This window comes from Oratosquilla oratoria, chromosome 28 (assembly GCF_046742065.1).
Source record: "Oratosquilla oratoria isolate Oo_2021 chromosome 28, ASM4674206v1, whole genome shotgun sequence".
In the NCBI taxonomy this organism is placed as follows: Eukaryota; Metazoa; Arthropoda; class Malacostraca; order Stomatopoda; family Squillidae; genus Oratosquilla; species Oratosquilla oratoria.
The window spans coordinates 2,117,501-2,140,000 of NC_134804.1; the positions used below are offsets into that span (position 1 = coordinate 2,117,501).

At 37.4% G+C, this 22,500-nt stretch overlaps 1 protein-coding gene across 1 annotated transcript in view; it reads left to right on the forward strand.

Annotated features, from left to right (window-relative positions):
* The window catches only part of LOC143040194 (protein O-mannosyl-transferase 2-like), a 103,570-nt gene that overhangs the window by 51,160 nt on the left and 29,910 nt on the right, over positions 1-22,500 (forward strand). Inside the window, exon 11 of the mRNA XM_076210860.1 lies at positions 22,297-22,486. Within this exon, the coding sequence (XP_076066975.1) occupies positions 22,297-22,486 (190 nt within the window). The remainder of the gene's footprint in view (positions 1-22,296; positions 22,487-22,500) is intronic.

Sequence of the window (22,500 nt, forward strand, 5' to 3'; positions counted from 1 at the left end):
GTACTTTTTCCAATCTGTTAATGTCTTTAATGAGATTCGGTGACCATACAGAAACAGCATATTCCAAATGTGGATGAACTAACGATTTATATAGCTTGTTAATGAGTGATGGACTTTTGAAGTCAAAAGGTCACGCAATCAGTCCTAGAATCTTATTTGCTTTCTCAGAGGCTGAAATACACTACTTGGATGATTTGAGATCGTTACTGATAATTACACCGAGATCTTTTTCACTATTCACTTTTGTTAACGAATTTCCAAATAGCTTGTAATCGTACATACATACATACATATACCAAGGCTTTTTTCCCCCTTCCAAGGGAGATAGCCAAAAAGGGAAAGGCATAAAAACACTCCCACCCATTTCATCCCTAAATACACTCCACACCCCTCCCACCCTTCCTCTCATCTGAGCACCTCCTGGATGACGGGTCATCCCTGCAGTGTCGCAAGACACAGTACATCCACAGCGAGGTCGCTTCATTTAATCGGCGACCCCCCCTCTCCGTCCCCCTTTGCATATAAAGCGAGGACGGGGAGAAATTCCTTCGGGCTGCGTCAAAATTTACTCACACATACTACCCCACCCCCCACTTCCCCGCCCATTTCTCCTCATGCAGTCACAACATCATCCATATACAACCATTCTCCACTCACCTCTGTCTTCCGTCCTCTCCCTTCCTTCCTCAACAGACATTCCCCTCTTCCCCAAAGCCCCCTTCACCCCATCCATCCACCTCATCCTAGGACGTCCCCTCATGTTCACTCCATCCACATCTGCCTTCCATACCTCTTTTACTAGTCTTTCTTCACTCATTCTTTCCATGTGTCCAAACCATCCTAATATTCTTTCATCAACCCTATCTCCCAAATCCTTTTTCACCCCTGTTCTCCTCCTCACCTCCTCATTTCTCACTCTATCTAGCCTAGTAACCCCCACCATACTTCTCAGACACCTCATCTCAAACACATTCAAACTCCTTCTCTCTTCTTCTCTTATGTTCCACGTTTCTGCCCCATACAGTGCTGTTGGCACAATCACTCCTTCATACAGTCTCCTCTTCGCATCCATTCCCAAATGTCTATTCCTCATTACACTCTTTAAACCACCAAGGCATTTACTCGCTTCTCTCAATCTACATTCTACCTCCACCTTCACTCCACCTTTTCCTGCTACACTTGCACCCAAGTATCTAAAACTATCCACTTCCTCCAGTCGCTCTCCCTTAATGCTCACTTCCAGTCTACTGCCACTTTCACCCCTTGTACATCTCATCACCTTACTTTTACCCACATTTATCTTTAGCTTTCTTCTATCACATACTCTCCCAAACTCTGCCACCAGCTTCCTCAATCCCTCCTCTGACCCTGCCACAAGCGCAGTGTCGTCCGCAAACAACAGCTGGCTCACCTCCCACTTTTCTCCATTTTCTTTAACCATCTCCAATCCCTGACTCACTACCCTAGCATTCACCTCTCGCACCACCCCATCCATGTATAAGTTGAACAGCCAGGGCGACATAACGCATCCTTGACGAAGTCCCACCTTTACTTCAAACCACTCACTCCCTCCATTTCTAATCCTAACACATGCTCTACTACTCTCATAAAAACTCTTGACAGCTCCCAAAAGCTTTCCTCCTATCCCATAAATCTGCATAACCTCCCACAGTGCCTTTCTGTCTACCCTATCATAAGCCTTTTCCAGATCCATGAAAGCCCAAAAAACATCCTTCCCCTTTCCTATAGCTTTCTCACATATCTGTCTTACCACAAAGATCTGATCTACACAACCTCTACCCGTCCTAAATCCACACTGTTCCTCACCAATTACTCCCTCTGTTCCTCTCCTAATCCTCTCAATTAAGATCCTCCCATAAGCCTTCCCTACTACACTCAACAGGCTAATCCCTCTGAAATTACTACATTCACACTTGTCCCCTTTTCCCTTGTAAAGAGGAACTATACAGGCACTCCTCCAGTCCTCCGGTACTCTACCCTCTCTCCAGCAAACATTAAATAACCTCACCAACCAGTCCACCATCACTGCACCTCCCTTTTTCAGACATTCTGCATGACATCCATCCAGACTAGGTGCCTTACCTGCTTTCATCATCTTTACAGCTGCCTTCACCTCATCCTTCCTTATTTCTCCTCCATTCTCCTCACTCATCACTCTCATTTTCTTCGCATTTCCCACTGCAGCTATCTTTCCTTCCCTATCCTCCTTCACATTCAGCAACTCCCTAAAATATTCTGCCCATCTTCCCCTCACTGCCATCTCTTCCATTATCAACTCTCCATCTGTACCTTTTACCTTTTCTTCCCTACTTGATTCGCCTCCTCTTCCTCTCTTAATTTCTTTCCAAAACATCTTTTTATTACTTTCAAAATTTTCTGTCATACTCCTACCCCATTTCACATCTGCTCTCCTCTTTGCCTCCTTTACCTTTTGCTTTACTTCTCTTTTCTTTTCTTTGTACGTCTCATATGACTCCCCTGTCCTCTTTTGTAACCAATCTGTGAATGCTCGCTTCTTCTCTTCTACAGCCTTCTTTGTTTCCTCATCCCACCATTCACTACCCTTTCTTCTATTTCCCCCTGTCCTTCTTGTTCCACACACCATCCTTGCACACTTTAAGACTCCCTCCTTGAACCATCCCCATTCCTCCTCCACACCTATCTCTGCTCTATCCTTTACTCCCTCCCACTCCTCCTTCAGCTTCTTTTCGTACTCCTTCTCCTTTTCCTTTTCATTCAAGGAGTTCACTCTAAGAACCTCCCTACCTTTTGTCCCTTTCCTCCTTCTCCATCTATCCTCCACTCTCAGCTTACCTTCCACCAAAAAATGATCTGATATTCCCCCACCCTCTCCCCTTAGCACATGTACATCCTTAACTCTTCCTATCATAATCCTATTTACCACTACATAATCCATTAGCGCTCTATCTACCACCCTTCCCTCCACCACCCTCTCCCATGTGTACTTATGCTTGACTTTCTTCCGAAACACTGTATTTGCTATCATCAACTCTCTTTCTAGACACATTTCCACCATCAACTCTCCACTACGATTCTTTCCTGGAACTCCACACTTCCCAACCACTCCATCGATTGGACCATTTCCCACCCTAGCATTAAGGTCTCCCAGCACTATTACATTGACATTTCTTCCTAAACCCTCTATGCACTCATTTAAATCTATCCAAAAGGCCTCCCTTTCTTCCATGTTCTTCTCACTGCCCGGCCCATATGCACTTACAAAGACCCACATCTCCTTTCCCAGTTTCACCTTCATCCACATTATCCTTGAGGAAACCAATTAGCTTGTAATCGTACTTACTGTTATTTTTACATATGTGCATTACCTTGCATTTACTCGTGTTAAATTTCATTAGCCACTTTTCAGACCATTGCTGTAATTTATCTAGATCTTCTTGAATATCTAATTGGTTTAAGTGATCATATGCCATTCCGCACAGTTTTGTATCATCAGCAAATTTGGAAACAGAAGATTTTAGTCCATGGTCTATATCATTTATATATACTATGAATAGAAGTGGCCCAAGAACGGAACCCTGAGGAACTCCACTTGTAAAAATTTTCCATCTAGAAGTTTTTCCATTTAAAACAACTCTCTGTTTTCGATCATTCAACCAATTACCAGTCCAACTTGATAGGCTACCACTTATTCCGTGTGAAGCTAATTTAGTAAGTAGTCTTTCGTGTGGGACGGTATAAAAGCTTTTGCAAAGTCTAGATATATTAAATCTATATTGTTTCTTTTGTCATAATTCGAGATAACTGTGTTGTAGCATTCGAATAAGTTAGCCACGCAAGAACGTTTCCGTCTGAAACCATGCTGGGTGGGTATCATTTATCAAACGGTTACCTTCTAAATTTGAATACGAGCGCTTTCGTGATATAATCACATCTTCAAGGATTACAAGAGAATGTAACCCTTGAAAATGTGATTATATCACGAAAGCGCTCGGAATCAAAGTTTTAATCTCCTTTCACTGTGGTGGTTAGCAAAATTTGTGTATTTGCGTGTGCTTTGTGAAACTTGTGTAATTGTATATTATATATATATATATAATAGTATATATATATATATATATATATATATATATTAAACATGTTTGGTTAAAGACCAGCGCAAATTCAGTATCAACTAACTTCTTAGTAGTTTTCTCTATCTTCCGAATAGACTTCTTGTAAAAAGAAGGTCAAAAACGAGGCTGCCGAAATCCATATTGTATTGTTAAGAAAATACTCTACAATAATACATAATGCGAGCTTTCGGTTGATGCTTTCAACCATCTTCAGGCGAGAAAAGAATCTAATACATAAAAAGAGACTAACAATTTCAGTACAGAAATTTGGTGTATACATGGTACTGGGAGAGGTCACAGTTGCTATCTAGGTTGGCGCATAATGGTGTATACATGGTACTGGGAGAGGTCAAAGTTCCCACCTAGGTTGGCGCACAATGGAGCTACGTGGGGTGGGTCTGTTGTTGATTGGTGAGATTATGTCCAGTGGGATTATGTTCGGTGGGATTATGTGGGCTGCGCTGGAAGGATGTCTGCTGGAACTCCGTAGGGTGGGTCTGTTGTTGATTGGTGATATTATGTCCGGTGGGATTATGTCGGCTGCGCTGGGAGGATGTCTGCTGGAACTCCGTAGGGAGGATCTGTTGCTTCTGGGAGTTGCGATGCTCGGAGGATGTCTTTGAACAGTCGAGTTTAACAACGGATATTCTAACACAGTCATAGATAACGAAACAAGAATATTCATGACACGCATTTTTACACAACAAGAACAAAACCAACCTCCCACCAAACATATAGTCTATTACAAAAACCAAATGACCCCTGCTTACAAAATGGACGAACGCGTCATCAAAGAAATAATCACACGAAACACTACTTGCACCAACCCTAAAGACAAATTAGACATCATTATTTATTACAAAAACCCCAAGGTCTCCAACCTCCTTATGATGAACAATTTGTCTAAGAACCACAGTCCCATCAAGCAAACCAATGTGATATACAAATTTTCCTGTCCCGAAGAAGGTTTCAAACTTCTAAATAATGTATCTTACATTGGTGTCACTACGACTTCGTTGAGCAGGAGACTTACAATGCATGCTCGTGAGGGCAGCATAGAAAAACACATGAAACAAATTCACAACAAAACCCTCACAAGGCCACATTTGGTGGATAACACGAAAATACTTAGACACTGCAGCAATCACAGAAAACTACACATTTTTGAGAAAGTATACATTTCACAACAGACTCCACTCATCAATATACAGACCGACACACTCGGTGCCCTCCTATTGCATAAGAACTCGACTGTTCAAAGACATCCTCCGAGCATCACAACTCCCAGAAGCAACAGATCCTCCCTACGGAGTTCCAGCAGACATCCTCCCAGCGCAGCCGACATAATCCCACCGAACATAATCTCACCAATCAACAACAGACCCACCCTACGGAGTTCCAGCAGACATCCTCCCAGCGCAGCCCACATAATCCCACCGAACATAACCCCACTGGACATAATCACACCAATCAACAACAGACCCACCCCACGTAGCTCCTTTGTGCGCCAACCTAGGTAGCAACTGTGACCTCTCCCAGTACCATGTATACACCATTGTGCGCCAACCTAGGTAGCAACTGTGACCTCTCCCAGTACCATGTATACACCAAATTTCTGTACTTAAATTGTTAGCCTCCTTTTATGTATTAGATTCTTTTCTCGCCTGAAGATGGTTGAAAGCATCAACCGAAAGCTCGCATTATGTATTATTGTATAGTATTTTCTTAACAATACAATATGGATCTCGGCAGCCTCGTTTTTGACCTCCCTTCTGATTACAAGAAGTCTATTCGGAAGATAGAGAAAACTACTAAGAAGTTAGTTGATACTGAATTTGCGCTGGTCTTTAACCAAACATGTTTAAAAGAGAACTTACTGCCTATTTATTCTAATATATATATATATATATATATATATATATATATATATATATATATATATATATATATATATTCTTCGTATAAAAGGGCAGGAGATTCTCTCTAAAGCATATTTCATTGAATGAAATGGCAAGCTTGTTGTGACAAAGTTTTTTTGTCAATCTTCTCTCTCTTTCGTAAGGCGACTTTGTCTTCCATAGGTAGGAGTCCGAGTTATTCGCCATATGCCATTACATAGAAATATAGGCATAGTCGAAAGCCAAAACGAGTTTTTTAACCTCCTGGTGCTTCTTCAGTGGCAATTGAAGTAATGGATATTATTGTTCTTGATGAGTAGGTATGATGTCTTCTTATTTTGTTAATATATGGTAAAAACAATTTTGGTGTCGGCAGAGGTTGGTTTGATGTTCCTTCTGATGATTTGCTTCATAACTCTCTCATCTCCCTTGTATGCCATGGAGAAGAATGATTTATGATATATATTGATGTTTTCTTTTGGCGTTTGGTTATCTTCCGGGAGTTTCTTTTTTAGGTACCACGTGTCCATAATTTTCTTAGTTATTCTTTCAATGTTCTTATTGGCAAATCCGTTTTTGATGAGGACTTGCCGGGTATAAGAGTTGCTGATCTTCACGGAATCTCCATTACTTCAATTGCCACTGAAGAAGCACCAGAAGGTGCAAAAACGCGCTTTGGCTTTCGACTATGTCTATATTTTTATCTAATGGCATACGGCTAATTACTTGGACTCCTGCCTATGGAAGGCAAAGTCGCCTTACGAAAGAGAGAAAAGATTGACAAAAAGATTTGTCACAACAAGCTTGCCATTTCATTCAATGACACACACACACACACACACACACACACACACACACACACACACACACACACACACACACACACACACACACACACACACACAAACACACACACACACACACACACACACACACATACATACACATACACACACACACACACACACACACACACACACACACACACACACACACACACACACACACACACACACTCACACACACACACACACACACACACACACACACATATATATATATATATATATATATATATATATATATATATATATATATATATATATATATATATATATACACTAGTGAATTTAGGAAGCAGGTTTTCATCGAGACACTTTCTATTAAATATCACAGCATACTCAGCGTTCGTGATATTTTTCTTAACACTTTTGATTCTTCTAATCATTCTCTTCTTTGAACTAGGTAGATTATAAATAATATTTCCGATCGAGTCCATTGTGGTTGGATATGAAAACTAGAACATTACGACGTTTCGCCTATACCTTAGGCATCTTCTGGTAATTTTATTTTTAAAGCTACATACATGCTTATAAAAAAAAAACGAATATTGGGAGAGATGGTGGTTCAAGAGTGTTACAGGGCTCGTCATCTTCGTGGCATGACGCGGGGTGCCCCGAAAAGTTCCAAATGTCCGCACATGTTTTGCTGGATGTTAATATTTGGCATATGGTTTCTTATCAAAACTGCCTCCAGACATTTCAATTTTCTTTGATCGTTGGTCTTTGAACTTATGAATGTGTTTTCGTTTAGTTGGTCTCGTGATATGATAGTGTTGTGTGTTTTTGTGATGTGAAATTTAATAGCACTGTATTGCATGTGAAACGTCAGCCTTTGGGATAACGTTTGCTTTGTGTGGCCTATGTACTCTTCGTTGCAAAGCACACCGTCTTTGTTAAGATTGCATAAGTACTTGTACACAACGTGGTTTTGTTTTAATTTTTTTCTAGTGGCAGTCATATTATTTTTCATAACAAGAGATGAAGTTCTAGGATTACATAAGAACATAAGAATGAAGGAGACTGCAAGAGACCATAAGTCCTACACAAGGCAGCTGCATATCCATCACCACCTGTCATCCCCATCCATAAAGTTGTCTAACCGTTTCTTAAAACAACTGATAGTTTCAGCGCTCGCTACATGGTTACTAAGTCTATTCCATTCGTTGACCACCCTATTAGTAAACCAATTCTTCCCTATTTCCTTCTTCAATCTAAATTTGTCTAGTTTAAATCCATTATTGTGAGTCCTGCCCTGTTGTTTTAATATGATGACCTTGTTTGCATCACCCTTGATCCACTTGAACACCTCTATTAGACACCCCGCACTCTGCGTCTTTCCAGAGAGTGTAAGTTAAGGTGCCTAAGCCTCTCCTCGTAAGGCAAATTCCATGTATCATTTTGGTCATTCTTCTCTGTACTGATTCTGGTGAATTGATGTCCATTCTATAGGACGAAGACCAAAACCGTACCGCATAGTCAAGGATGGGTCTAACTATCGCTAGATAGAGTTTAATAATTACCTCTGCACTTCTATTCGTTACCGTCCTAGCAATGAAACCTAATGCTCTGTTAGCTTTATTCCTGGCGCTAATGCACTGTTTCCTGGTCTTAAAGTCCGGACTCACTAGAACTTCCAAGTCTCTCTCGCACTCAGTTTTATCTAAAAACGTGTTATCTAAGCTGTATCTATTTTCGGGGTTGTGTAGCCCTACGTTTAACACGCTACACTTAGAGATATTGAAGGTCATTTGCCATTTCGGCGACCATGTGAACAATTTGCTAAGATCAGCCTGCAGAAACTCTGCGTCGTCTCCTGACCTAATTAGGCGTCCTATCTTAGTGTCGTCCGCGAACTTACTAACATCACTATTTATCCCATCGCCTAAGTTGTTTATGTACATAATGGGACCCAAAACCGAGCCCTGGGGAACCCCGCTAGTAACATTGCCCCATCTGGATTTTGCTCCATTTATGGTGACCCGCTGTTTTCTATTACTGATCTAAGCTCTAATCCATAGTAACACTTTTCCTCCTATGCCATGGGCTTTGATTTCATTTAGTAATCTCTGGTGTGGCACCTTGTCGAACGCTCTGCCAAAGTCAAGGTAAATCACATCGTAATTATCATTGTTATCTGACGCCTTATATACTTTAGTTTAAAAGGGTAGAAAATTAGTCACTCACGACTTACCATTGGAGAAACCATGCTGTGCGTCACGAATTAAATTATGTCTCTTGATGTATTCTCTGAGTCTATTTAGTACTATTGATTCAAGCATTTTACCTATAACCGATGTCAAACTGATTGGCCTGTAGTTGCATATAGACGATTTATCTCCCTTCTTAAAAACAAGAACAACGTTTGCCTGCCCCCAAGCAGTAGGCACAAAACCAGTGTCTACCGATTTATTAGATATTTCAGTTAACTGGTCGCAGATTTCAAATTTACACTCCTTAAGCACTCTCGGAAAAATTTCGTCTGGACCCGGGGATTTTGTTTGACAACTACTTTACCAATTCTTATATTAGACAGCCTACTTTCTTCATCCCCACTGAAAATCGGATCGCAGTCAGGTACCTTATCTAATCTCTCATTAGTAAACACCAAGAGAAAATATTTGTTAAACTCTTCATTCATTTTTCCTCCAATTCTATCATGACATTTTCATCGTTTTTAATTGGGCCTATTCTTTCTTTGTTTTTTGTCCTACAGAGATGAAAGAAACCCTTAGGGTTGAATCTTGCTTGACTGGCAACATTAATTTACAAAGGATTACAAAGGCGGAGCATGCCGACAGGAGACCTTTTGGTCCATATCTAGGTCGGATGTGAAAAAAATCATAATAATAATAAAATAATAAACAAAAACTATAATAATGTAAATAACAAATGATATAAATAAATGCATAGGTATACAGTAGATAAATAATAAACGAACAGGTAAATATTAAATAATAATAAATTGACATATAACTAATATATAATAAATGAAAATCAAACAGACAAATGATAACAAAACAAAAACAAATAATATTAAACAAATCATAATAATTACAGCATCTTGCTTAGGTATTTATCTAAATGATTCTTAAAGCTTCGAACTGAACTACATTGCACTACCTGTGCAGGAAGTTTATTCCATTCATTAACTACACGGTTGGCAAAGTTGTTTCTACCTACTTCCAAATTGAATCTATTTCCGGACAGTTTGAGACCATTGTTTCTTGTCTGATTCTCATTCAATGTGAACATTTTGTCACTTTTGATGTTGTTGCATAGTTACGTTTCGCTGTACGTGTATTCTTTTTAACTTTTTAACTTTTATATCTTGATCTAAGGTGTTTCCCTGTTTTTTTATTTTACATAAAGTCCTCTTTTCATTCCGATCTCATGTTTCAGTCTGTCCGTCATCCATTTGGTAGTATTACTATTCTTCCGTATTGACTTCAGGGGGATAAATGTATTTTGTGCATTAATAATTAAATCAGTTAGATCGCTATACATTTCATCCAAATCGCTGACCTGGCTGTTTACCCCCAAGTAACCTGACCCAAGGTATGCATATTACCCTCCGTGACCCGACCCCTGGTCATGACCTGACCCATGGTCATGACCTGACCACTGGTCATGTCGCGACACTTGACCGTGCAGGTGATGGTCGAATCATCCGTATTACATTTTATATTCAATTTCAAATAGGTTTTTATCTTATCAAAATTGGCTCTCCTGAAGTCTGGTACTTGGACGTTATTCGTACTTTTTAATTCTTCCCAAATAATATTAAATCTTATATCTTGATGATCGCTTGAGCCTAGACTATCTCCCACTTTTACGTTACTCATTAGGTGCTCATTATTAGTTAAAAGTAAGTCCAGAGTATTTTCTTCCCTCGTAGGATCGGTAATCATTTGTTTTAGGAAATTATCCTGCACCACATCTAAGATTTTTTTCGCTTCCTGATCTCCTACTAAAATTTCCCAGTCAATGTTTCTATAATTAAAATCTCCCATGATCACAACGTTTTTGTACTGGGACGCTCTGCGAATTTCATGAATCAGGGGATCAGTCTGCTCAATGCTGAGGTTAGGAGGTCTATACAGGACGCCAATAATAACTTTCTTTTTCTTGCCTATAATCTCCACCCAAATAGATTCCGTACTGTCCTCTTCCTTAATCGAATTGTTGATAATATAGTTTATTGTATTTTTAATGAAAAGTGCTACTCCTCCCCCACTCCTGCCAACCCTGTCATTGTGAAAAAAAAAACTTATATCCTTCTATTTCGATTTCCGGAAAGAAATGTTTATCAGCCATGTTGATCCAGGATTCAGTAATAGCTATGCTTTACCTCGCAGCAAATCAATTTTGTTTATTACGCTTCTGCTATTTGTATAGTAAACTTTAATTTTATCCTCCCTCCACCTGCTTTGGTGATTCTTATCAGAGTCCCTGTCTGAGCTGTTTCTATTGCTAACCTATATTCCGATACTTTTCCCCCTACTCTGACGTAATCTAAAAAAAAAAAAAAAAAAAAAAAAAAAAAAAAAAAAAAAAAAAGTACGATGCCTACTTCTCGCTCAAGGGATTCAGCAAGGAGTCGAAATCCTCTGGGCGACAAATGCACCCCATCCCTTGTATATAGATGATTCTTACCGTAAAAGCGATCCCAAATTTCGAGAAATGCCCATCCATTGGCCTTACAATATTTTGCCAGCCTGTAATTCATTACAATAGCCCTGGAAAGGCACATGCCTCCAAGTCTATGCCTCAGAAGGATTCCACATAAAACAGGAACACCTCCCTTATTCCTAATCTTGTCTAGCGTATCCTGGAACCGCGCAAACAATTCCTCACTCCCTAATTTACCGGCACTCAAGCAAACGACGGGGTCCCTACCTTCCCCTACTGAACATTCTTCAATCATATCTCTAACATCACCCATCCCCGCGCCGGAGAAACACACCTGCTTCCTTTGTTTCCTATCTTTATCACAAAAAGCCCAGTCTCACTTGTCTGTCTCCTACAACCAAAATCTTACCTGTGGGCAAGGATCCAGCGTCTGCCCTTTGTTTCCTCTCTTGAATTTCCTTTGTTTCTTCTTCCTGTAGACTCTCAAGAGCTTGAAACGAGTCCCTGAAATCGAGCGGGCCTGGTGAGGACTTTTTCCCATCTTTCCGCTTCTTATTTTTTATCGTTATCCATCCAGGCTCCAAACTTGGGTTTTCTTCCGTATTTTGGGCCTTCCAGCGGAAAACTCGATTCTCCTCTTTAGGCACTTTACAGCATCCTCCAAGGCTTCAATTCTACTAAGTAGAGATTGTATCTCATCGGCGCTGAACACTTTGATACAACCACTCGCCATATCACTATATGAAGCAGCTACCCAGTTGACCTGACCTGAGTGATGACTACTGCTCAACTGCGGTAATAAATAATTAGATTCAGTTTATCCTCTTGTTTTGGGGGGCTTACAGTTCTTGTATATTATGTCTTTCAGTACTTTTTCATCTGTTTTGTAAGCAGGGGACATTGAATTTTGGTAATAAATCTCTTTGTCAATGGTGTTACCATTGGCTTTTTTCCATATTTGACTAAGAGATTAAGATTAATATGGAAAAAGCCAATGGTAACACTATTAAGGTAGACAATAAAGTGAATAGATTAAACATTTATTTCCAAAATACAATGTCCCCTGCTCACAAAACAGATGAAAAGGTACAGAAAAACATAATATACAAAACTATAAACCCAAAAATCAAGAAGATAAACTGAATCTAATTATTTATTACCGCAATCCTAGAACTTCGTCTCTTGTTTTGAAAAATAATATGACTGCCACTAGAGACAAATTAAAACAAAACAACGTTGTGTACAAGTACTCATACAATCTTAACAAGGACGGTCATTTTTGCAACAAAGAGTACATAGGCCACACAACGCAAACATTATCCCAAAGGCTGACGTTTCATATGCAAAACAGTGTTATTAGATTTCACATCACAAAAACACACAACACTATCATATCACGAGACCAACTAAGCGAAAACACATTCATAATTTCAATGACCAACAATTAAAGAAAATTGAAATGTCTGGAGGCAGTTTTGATCAACCATATGCCAAATATTAACATCCAGCAAAACATGTGCGGACATTAGAAACTTTTCGGGGCACCCCTCGTCATGCCACGGAGATGACGAGCCCTGTAACACTCTTGAACCACCATCTCTCCCAATATTCCGTTTTTTGTATTTAAAAACATATATGTAGCTTTAAAAATAGAATTACCAGAAGATGCCTAAGGTATAGGCGAAACGTCGTAATGTTCTAGTTTTCATATCCAACCACAATGGACTCGATCGGAAATATTATTTATCATTTACCTAGTTCAGAGAAGAGAATAATTAGAAGAATCAAAAGTGTTAAGAAAATTCTCACGAACGCTATGCTGTGATATAATATATATATATATATATATATATATATATATATATATATATATATATATTATGTATGTATGATATGTATGTATGTATGTATATATACACGGTGGTTAATATACAAGAGGTCATGAAAAATAGTAAAAAATAAAGATTGCTTAAAAAATGTTAGAAAATATAGCTTTCGCCATAGATAAGACCATTTATGAAACAAATTGGATAACGAAATAATTCAGGCTTACAGGACAAGATAAACAAAGACAACTTGGTAAATGAACATGTAGAGACAGGACCAAATGAACATAACTCCCACCCCATTAGTCTAAACGCAAACTGAGACGCAGGTGACACTGGCGACGCAGCGCAGAGCAAAGGCAGACTTCCTGTTGCTGAATTGAAGTAGAGTTTGAACTTCTGTCTCACTTAATTTTCTTTTTATATGTACTACCTCAGCATTTAAATTTAACAACAGGAAGTCTATCTTTGATCTGTGCTGCGTCGCCTGTGTCTTAGTTTGCGCTTAGGCTTAGGTAAATGCACGTGTACACATTACATGGACGAAGAAACTGTAATAATGATAATAATAATAGTAATAATAATGATAATAATAATAATAATAATAATAATAATAATAATAATAATAATAATAATAATAATAATAATGATAATAATAATAATAATAATGATAATAATGATAATAATAGTAATAATAATGATAATAATAATAATAATAATAATAATAATAATAACAATAACTAATAATAATAATAAAATAATAATAATATTAATGATAATGAAAATAATAATAACAATAATAATAATAATAATAATGATAATAATAATAATAATAATAATAATAATAATAATAATAATAATAATAATAATAATAAAGATAATAATAATGATAATAATAATAATTATAATAATTATAATAATAATAATAATAATAATAATAATAATAATAATAATAATAATAATAATAATAATAATAATAATAATAATAATAATAATAATAATAATAATAATAATAATTTTGTCACTTTTGATGTCAAATCCCTTAAGTTTTTTAAAGACCTGTATCAAGCCACCTCTGAGTCTACGCTTTTTTTTAGGGGAAAACAGATTCATATGTTTTAGTCGATTTTCGTATAATTTATTTTTGATATTCCGTTGTACTTTCTCCAATCTGCCAATGTCTTTAATGGGATTCGATGACCATACAGAAACAGCATATTCCAAATGTGGACGAACTAAGTAATTGTCACCGAGAAAATCTCAAGTGACTACCTATATGGCCATGTTCAATGGTCATCCAACCAATGTCAGTAAAGCTGAAATCATCCATTATCAATAAGTTCCTGTTGCAGAAACTAGACAGTTCTTGAAACAATAATTTGTCGTCTGCTAATTATAATGTTTTTGGCCTATATATTACACTTACATTTATCTTTTGTCCATGTGTTTGGGTTAATTATATCCACAAACTATCATATGCATCCGGTTTCACTTTCTCTAAAACACAAGCATGGACATTGCTTTTAACGTATAACAGAACACCCCCACCTTTCTTGTGATTTCTATCCTGATGGAAGTGTAATCCCGCAATAGTAAATTCAGCTTCAAACTATTTACCCTGTGTCTTGGTTATTCCTATTATATCGAGATTTTCGCTTTTGACATTAAAGTGCATGGTTTTAAGAAACTCATGATAATTTCTTTTTAACTCGTTTTGATTTTCAACATCATGTCTACAAGTTTGATATTTTTCTGGATGAGAACTATAATCACTGTCACAAAGCGGACCCAGACACCTCGTGGGGGTTGTTATTTACAAACAACCTACCTATAAAATGCAACATCCCGTCTTCTACCCCTCTTTCTACCCTCTTTTCTACCAGCAACTACCACTTGGTCACCCCGACCAATCTTTTTCTACCTGCCTCCTACAGGGCTCCGGGATACTACAATTTCTCATGTTGGCAAGTGTTTGATTCTTTTGAATGTATTTATCCTCTTGATTACAATCAATGATGTTAAGGCAGTGATAATTAAGTAGGAGAAATAAATAATCATGAGAAGAAATATATCATAGTTATTATACGAGTTGCTTCTGTTTGACCTCAATGGGTGTAGCTTTCTTATTTTCAAAGGTAATGATTTTTCTGGGCGAGTGGTGTTGATATCTGAGGTATGTTTTATTGGTCATAGGCATTGTATTCAGGGTGTTAGCAATATTGGAGAGTGTCCTTGCATGTATTCTACACTTGTCAAAACCTAAGATTGGAGCTTCAACTGATTTTAATTTAGGACCTAATTCAGGACAGATAATGAAGACTGTTTTTGTATGGAAAAAATAGGAAATGTAACCTTCCTCTATTACTGTGAGTAACCTGGTTTACAAATATCTTTTTGTAGTAGTAGTTCTGCTTTACATACATATTCTTTACTAGTGAAGCTTCACAAGAATTTTTCAATGCTTTACGGAATACGAAAAGAGAAGCATGACACAGGTATAGATTCTTGTTTGTGATCTTACAATTGTTAAGGTTGAAATCTAAAATTATACTTATACACTGATCCACCATCATGAGGTTACCTTCATGACTGACCAAAGTTCCAGGTCGCAAAAATTCTAATCCCAGGCATGCACCATAAATATCAATATTATAATTCCAGTCTTCATCTATAAAAATTGGTGGTATCGATATTAAGTTCATATCAATGTATTCCTGATATTTTTCAGAACTCAAAGTTTTCCTAATAGAATATATAGAATGGGCATCTTGTATTTGTCCTTCATCAAAAATATTTGTTATCTCACAGTCATCGTTGTCACAATTGTCATCATTATTAGATTCTATCATAGTCCTTTTTAAGTCATCTACATATCTAACTGACACTTCCTTAGTTTCTAAGTGTAAGATCTTGTACTTTTTTCCACCTGCATAATAGAGTATTCTAGATGGACAGGTGTATCTGGGTGATAGTTTACTACTGATTGTATCCATTTTGACCATGACCAAATTTCCTACATGTAATTCTATTTTGTGCGCTATTATTATTAATAATAATATTTTGTGGGCGGTGGGCAGGGTGCAGGGATGACCCGTCATCCAGGAGGTGCTCAGATGAGAGGAAGGGTGGGAGAGATGTGGAGTGTATTTAGGGATGAAATGGGTGGGAGTGTTTTTATGCCTTTCCCTTTTTGGCTACCTCCCTTGGAAGGGGGGAAAAGCCTTGGTATATGTATGTATGTATGTATTTTATGTTGTTGTTTCTTCATCTCTTGGGAATATTCATTCATGTACTCTCTATCTCCTTGGTGTATGGCTTGAAATACATGTATCCTATTTGAGATGTATTTATCTATGTTATACACTGGCTTCGGTTCTGCAATTAAGATTTCACATGGGTGAATTTTGTCATTTTCACAGATAATATAGTGTGAAGTTTCACCTGTAGCTTTATTGATTTGGTTATTGAGTGCACATTTAACAAGGAATCCAATTATCCCAAGTTATACTATGTGGGCTTATGAAACCTCTAAGACAAGTGATAATTTTCTTATTCAACCTTTCTACTACTCCACTGCTCAGAGGATGATTGACTTGAATATTAATTTTGTTTATCTTAACCTACATAATTCTTCTATGATTTTGTTGTTAAATTCAGTACTATTGTCTGAAACTATGATAATGGAAGTAGTGAAATTACAGATAGTTTGTTCATATATTACTGAAGCAATTGTTTCAGCTCTCTTATTTGGAACGGGTTGTAAAATATAAAATCGTGACAGATAATCAATGGCAACAAATGCATATTTATGTTCATTTTCAGACATACGTAACTCTTATGTATCTAGGTGAATTATTTCCCAAAGTTTCTCTGGTATGAGATATGATAGCATAGGAGCAGACCTATGTGTATTTACTTTTACCTCAGCACATTTCAAGCAATTATCAATATGTAAGTAGATATCTCTCTTCATGCCTGGCCAAAAGTATATAAGTTGAGCTTGTCTATAAGTTTGATCTTTTCCTTGATGAGAAATATAATCAGTCATAAAGCAATTCAAATGCCTATAGTACAAGAGTTTGTGGTATCAACAACTGATTCACTGGGCCCCTAGAAATATCCTTCCCACTTACGACTGTTTTTCTATGCAAACTTCCATTGCTTAAATGAACTTCTATATTATACCCCTTTGGTAGTTTCGGAGGAATATCTCGAGGGTTCATCAAGTACTGTGTCCCTTTTTCCTAAATATAATATTTTCTTTGTTCCCTTATAATCAATTCCTCATCTAATGTTATCACTTCAATAATACTACAGATAAAAGTGATCAACCCTGTCGTTGGTTGGCTAACATTCCTTGATAGTGCATCTGCTGCAACGTTATTTCTACCTGGAATGTATTCAAACTTAACCTCGTAACATTTAAGTATAGTAAAGCACCTGACTTATCTGACTCTAAGATTCTTATATTTGAATAAGTTTTGAATATCTGTATGATCAGTTCACACTCTGATTGGATATCCCAGTATCATATCTCTAAATCTCTCTAGTGAATATATTACTAATGAAAGCTATCAGTTGCAATTTTCCATCTTTCTTGCATCAGTATGCCTCCTAACCCTATGTCTGGCGCATCAGTACAAAGAATGAACTCTATCATAATTAGGAAAAATGAGAACTGGAGAACTAGTAGGTTTATCTTTCAACTTGCCAAAAGCTTGTTGTTGTTCAGATCCCCAAGTGAATTTTGAATCCTTCCTTAACAAAGAACTTAATGGATTAACTATGTCTGTATATCCCTTAATAAACGTCTTGTCAATCCTAAGAAAATTCTAATTTTGTCTACATTGTTCGGTACTGGGTAATTCTTTATTGCTTCTACCTTTGAGTTCACTGTACTAAGTCTATGTCTATCTAATATCCCAAATAAATGACACTGTCCTGCAAAAATTTACATTTTTCAAGTTTCACTTTCCACCCTGCTTCAACTAGTCTTGAGAATACCAAATCTAATTTCTTGAAATGTTCAATTTCTGTTTGAGAAACTAATCAAATACCATCTAGAAACACACTGACAGTGTTTACTAACAACCCATCTAGTACCGTATTCATTAATCTCATATAAGTTAATGGACTGTTACTTAACCCAAATGGTATTCGCTTGAATGCATAGTGTCCCATTGTTGTAGAAAATGCTGTATAATCTCAAGAATCTTCATGCAACTCTATTTACCAAAACGCTGATTTGATATCTATAGTGCTAATATACCGATTATCTGTTCCCAAACTACGAAGTATATTACCGGTAATGATAGTCGATCAAGTACTGTCTGTTTATTCAATTTCCTATAGTCAATAACTGGACGCATGATACCATCTGACTTTGCCACCATAATCAATGGGAAGTCCCATTCATATTGGATTCTATGACAGCCTGCGATAATATTTCACTGATCAATTTATCTACAATGGCTAACTTAGAATGTGGTAGCCAGTAGGCAGGTATATAAATAGGTTGAGTCCCTAGTTTTAATTTGATTTGATGTTTTAAAAATGTTGTTTTGCCCAGGGCGTCCCCCGGCAAAGCAATTGCTTTATTGTGTTTCACTAGCAATGCAATTAAACTTGATTCTAACTCAGGACAGCAAGTAGGCCCTAGTTAACTTTTATGTATCTCCCCAAACAGGTTTCTTCCTGAATTGAACAGATTGATGAAACTGGTGTTTCCACCTCTCCAGGACTCTCGTTTAAAATCTTAATAGGTCTTTGACAGACTTAAAAACATCCTACTTGTGTATCTTTTCTTAAGACTATGTTTTTATTCAAGGTACTAATCACTAATATTTCTACCTTGTTCTTGTGTGTTTGATAAATTCCAGAGACCACCTTCCACAATTAGCAAAGCTTCATTTGAAGTTGATGAATTCTGATTAATTTCTGTTTTTTTTCTTCTTTTTTTAATATCTGAGTTGTGTTCACTATAAGTGTCTTTTTCTTCCTCTTGTGTTAAAGTTATCTGTTCCTGAATAGACCGCTCTGCCAATCTACTATCCAATCTAGTATTCTCATCTTCCCTATCTATCTCAATAGGTTCTCTTATCACCGAAACTGACTCTAAATCTGGTTGATTTAAATGCAATTGACTATGATTTCACTAAGATCCCTAACTCAGCCGGACAAATGATCATGCCCTCTTTTCTCATTGTTACAAATCATATCAATACATCTCCTGGGAAGACAGATTCTTCTACCAATGTCACCAGAATGTCCAAGTACTCATTTTTGTACAAAATAACATCTAACTCAGACTTACCTAATGTTTTGATTGACTTCCTGTTACTCCTTGCAATGAATAATAGATTGCTTCCAAGATTTTTTATTCCCGGTTTCAACTGGTTTACAACTTTACTGGTTATAATATCTACTACGGATGCCGTATCGATAAATAATTGAATAAGTCTGTTGAATACTCTACCCGCAATGATGGGTCATACAGAAGTCCTTTCAATTGTTATAGTAAATTGTAATACTGTGTTGTTGTTCTCTTTTTCATCACTGTCCAGTACACTATAATGTCTGTTTGTAGCTCTAAGGTTAGCTCTGTAGTGTTGTTTTATTTTGTGTCTGAGGGGCTTCATCTTGTTTCTGGGTGAATGCGAAAAATTCACATTCCTCTACAATCGTGTGTTTTATGCCCTACTCTATTTTGATACAAACAGAAAGGTGAGTTTCTACAATGATACTCATCATGGCCTTTATATTTGCAGTTCCTACAAATAGTCTCATAATAACACTCTCGTGATGTATGTCCCAATTTCTCACAGTTATAGCACTCAAATCCAGCATTCCTTGAAGTGTTTCTAACACTATATTTGGATCCTCTGTTTCTGTAATCACTCCTAGGGTTCCTATTTTCTTTCTGTTGTTGCATTCCTAATGTCATGACATATGGACTAATTGGTTTAGTTTCGTGATAATTTTGTAAAAGATAATCTATCTCTCCTAAGTCCCTTGTTTCTTTATGATCCCCGTATAGTCTTTCTGCAGTCGTTTATTCCTTATTGTATACCAACAGTGCGAATGTTATTAACTTGTAGTCTGTGAAAAATTTCTACTTTCTGTCCAATCTGAATCCTTCAACATAGAAATCGTGTTCCTAGACCATCTGTTTGTTTTTCCTAAATAGTTCGTGTTTGTTTAATTTGTTTTTGTTGTCTTTATGATTCTAACCAAAGACCTGACGGAATCCTGATCACACTTTGATTTAGTGTTTAATGAATTGTTTCTTGTAGTTTTCATGTGTTGATATTTCTCATTTCCTGGAAATTTATTATAAGCCTAGCCCTATCCTTCTCAGATCTACATTCTGTTTCAATGTCTCTATTATTTTTTTTTTTTTTTAGTATGTTTTTGTCACTATTAGTGTATCAATTATTTTAATGAATCTATTTACCCCTATTGTATTTTCTTCCCCGAATACTTTGGGGCATTTGACTGTGAGGTAATAACCTCATGACGGAGAACATCCGTGGCCATCCTAATTCGTTTTTCTATCACAATTATTTATAATTATAATGCGTGTCAATTTCTACTTTCTCTATTGATAATATCGATTTGAATTTACTTCTTTCTTCAACTTGTAGGTGTCCCTCAGCACCACGGGCGCGTACCTCAGTAATACATCATCCTTGTCCTTGTAGTTCCTCTCCTTCACTAGCCCGTCCTCGTACTAACGTGGGGATTTGCGTGCAATACGTGGTCCCGTATGTTGCTTGGAGTACGTGAGTAGTTGCGTGTTTTGTTTTTGTTTTTTCGCAGGCGTAGCATCTTGGTTTGTTTCTTCGGAGACGTTACATGTGATGAATGTCTGACTGCACCATTTCTCTTCACATGTGTAAGCACGTATCGTCGCACTAAATTCTTTAGGTGAAGTCTTTTTTTAGTTGCGAGCGTTGATTGTTTTTCTTCGGAGACGTTTATTTTCGTGCGTTCTTTTTTTAACTGCCGCCACTATTGTCGCCACTGTCGGCCCTCACATATTGATATGGCGAGTCACTTCTTTTAGTTGCTGGTTCTCTTCATTGATTGGCTTCTACCTCTCCCTTCACTAAATTTTTCTGTCTAGGAGAATTAGATTCTAGTTTTCTACATATTTTTTTATGTTTAGTTCAATTAAAATACACGTACTCTCCGAGGTCTTTCTAAGGAATCCCACGAGAGCACGTATACAAGATCCTACGTGAGCTTTGCAGTGACGTAGTCATTTCCTTAGTCCAATGACCTTTAACTTTATATTTAAAATCCTCCCCCAAAGGGCGTGATCTTATATTCGTGAACCAATCAGAAATTTATCCTGCTCCACCCTCTAACCAAACAGATTCTTTGTTTCAAGCCTTTACTGCAATATTGTTTACTTAGAATTATCTCGTCTCTCTTCATAATTCTCACTTAGGTTACAAAGAAGCGTCGTTTTAGCAACATGTAAATATGTATATATTCGAACTCTAGAGCCCAGCTATTTTATTATCTATATAAAGCTGACTCGAACAGCTCGCTCGGGCTGTTATTTTCAAACAACCTACCTAGAAAATGTAACCCGTGTTCTATCCCTCTTTCTACCCTCTTTTCTGACAGCCTTTTATATATGCTGTATAGTATGTCCACACCCAAGCCCCTGCAATAAATGCTCACCATCGTACTTCATCATTCTTCCACAAGTGTCATAATATCGCCATGGGTCTTCCCTGCACTACCTCGTATACCTCTTTGGTGTTGTTGTTAAGTAAACAGAGTAGCAAGGTGACCGGACTTGGTAAGTTCAACATCACTGTCGGGAGAACATTGGACTAGGGTGACGAGAAACTTATGTACAGGATTGCACATTTGTATTTCCTATTGTACTGTACTTTACCAAGTGATTAGTTAATCTCTATTTCTATTTATTTAGTCAGTTACGTATTTATCTGCCATACATAATTCATTGCAGGAAAATTAAAAAGATTGATGTCGGAAATGGAGCGTTCTTTAACGACGAGGCTCCCGAAGTGCCGCCGACTCTTGTTCGCAGTGGAGACTTCGTGGTCCTGACCCATGTCGAGACGGGACGATCCTTGAGGGGTCACGGTTACCGTGCTCCAATCACCAAACGTCACTTCCAAGTCTGCGGTTACGGAGATGTAAATTTTTAACT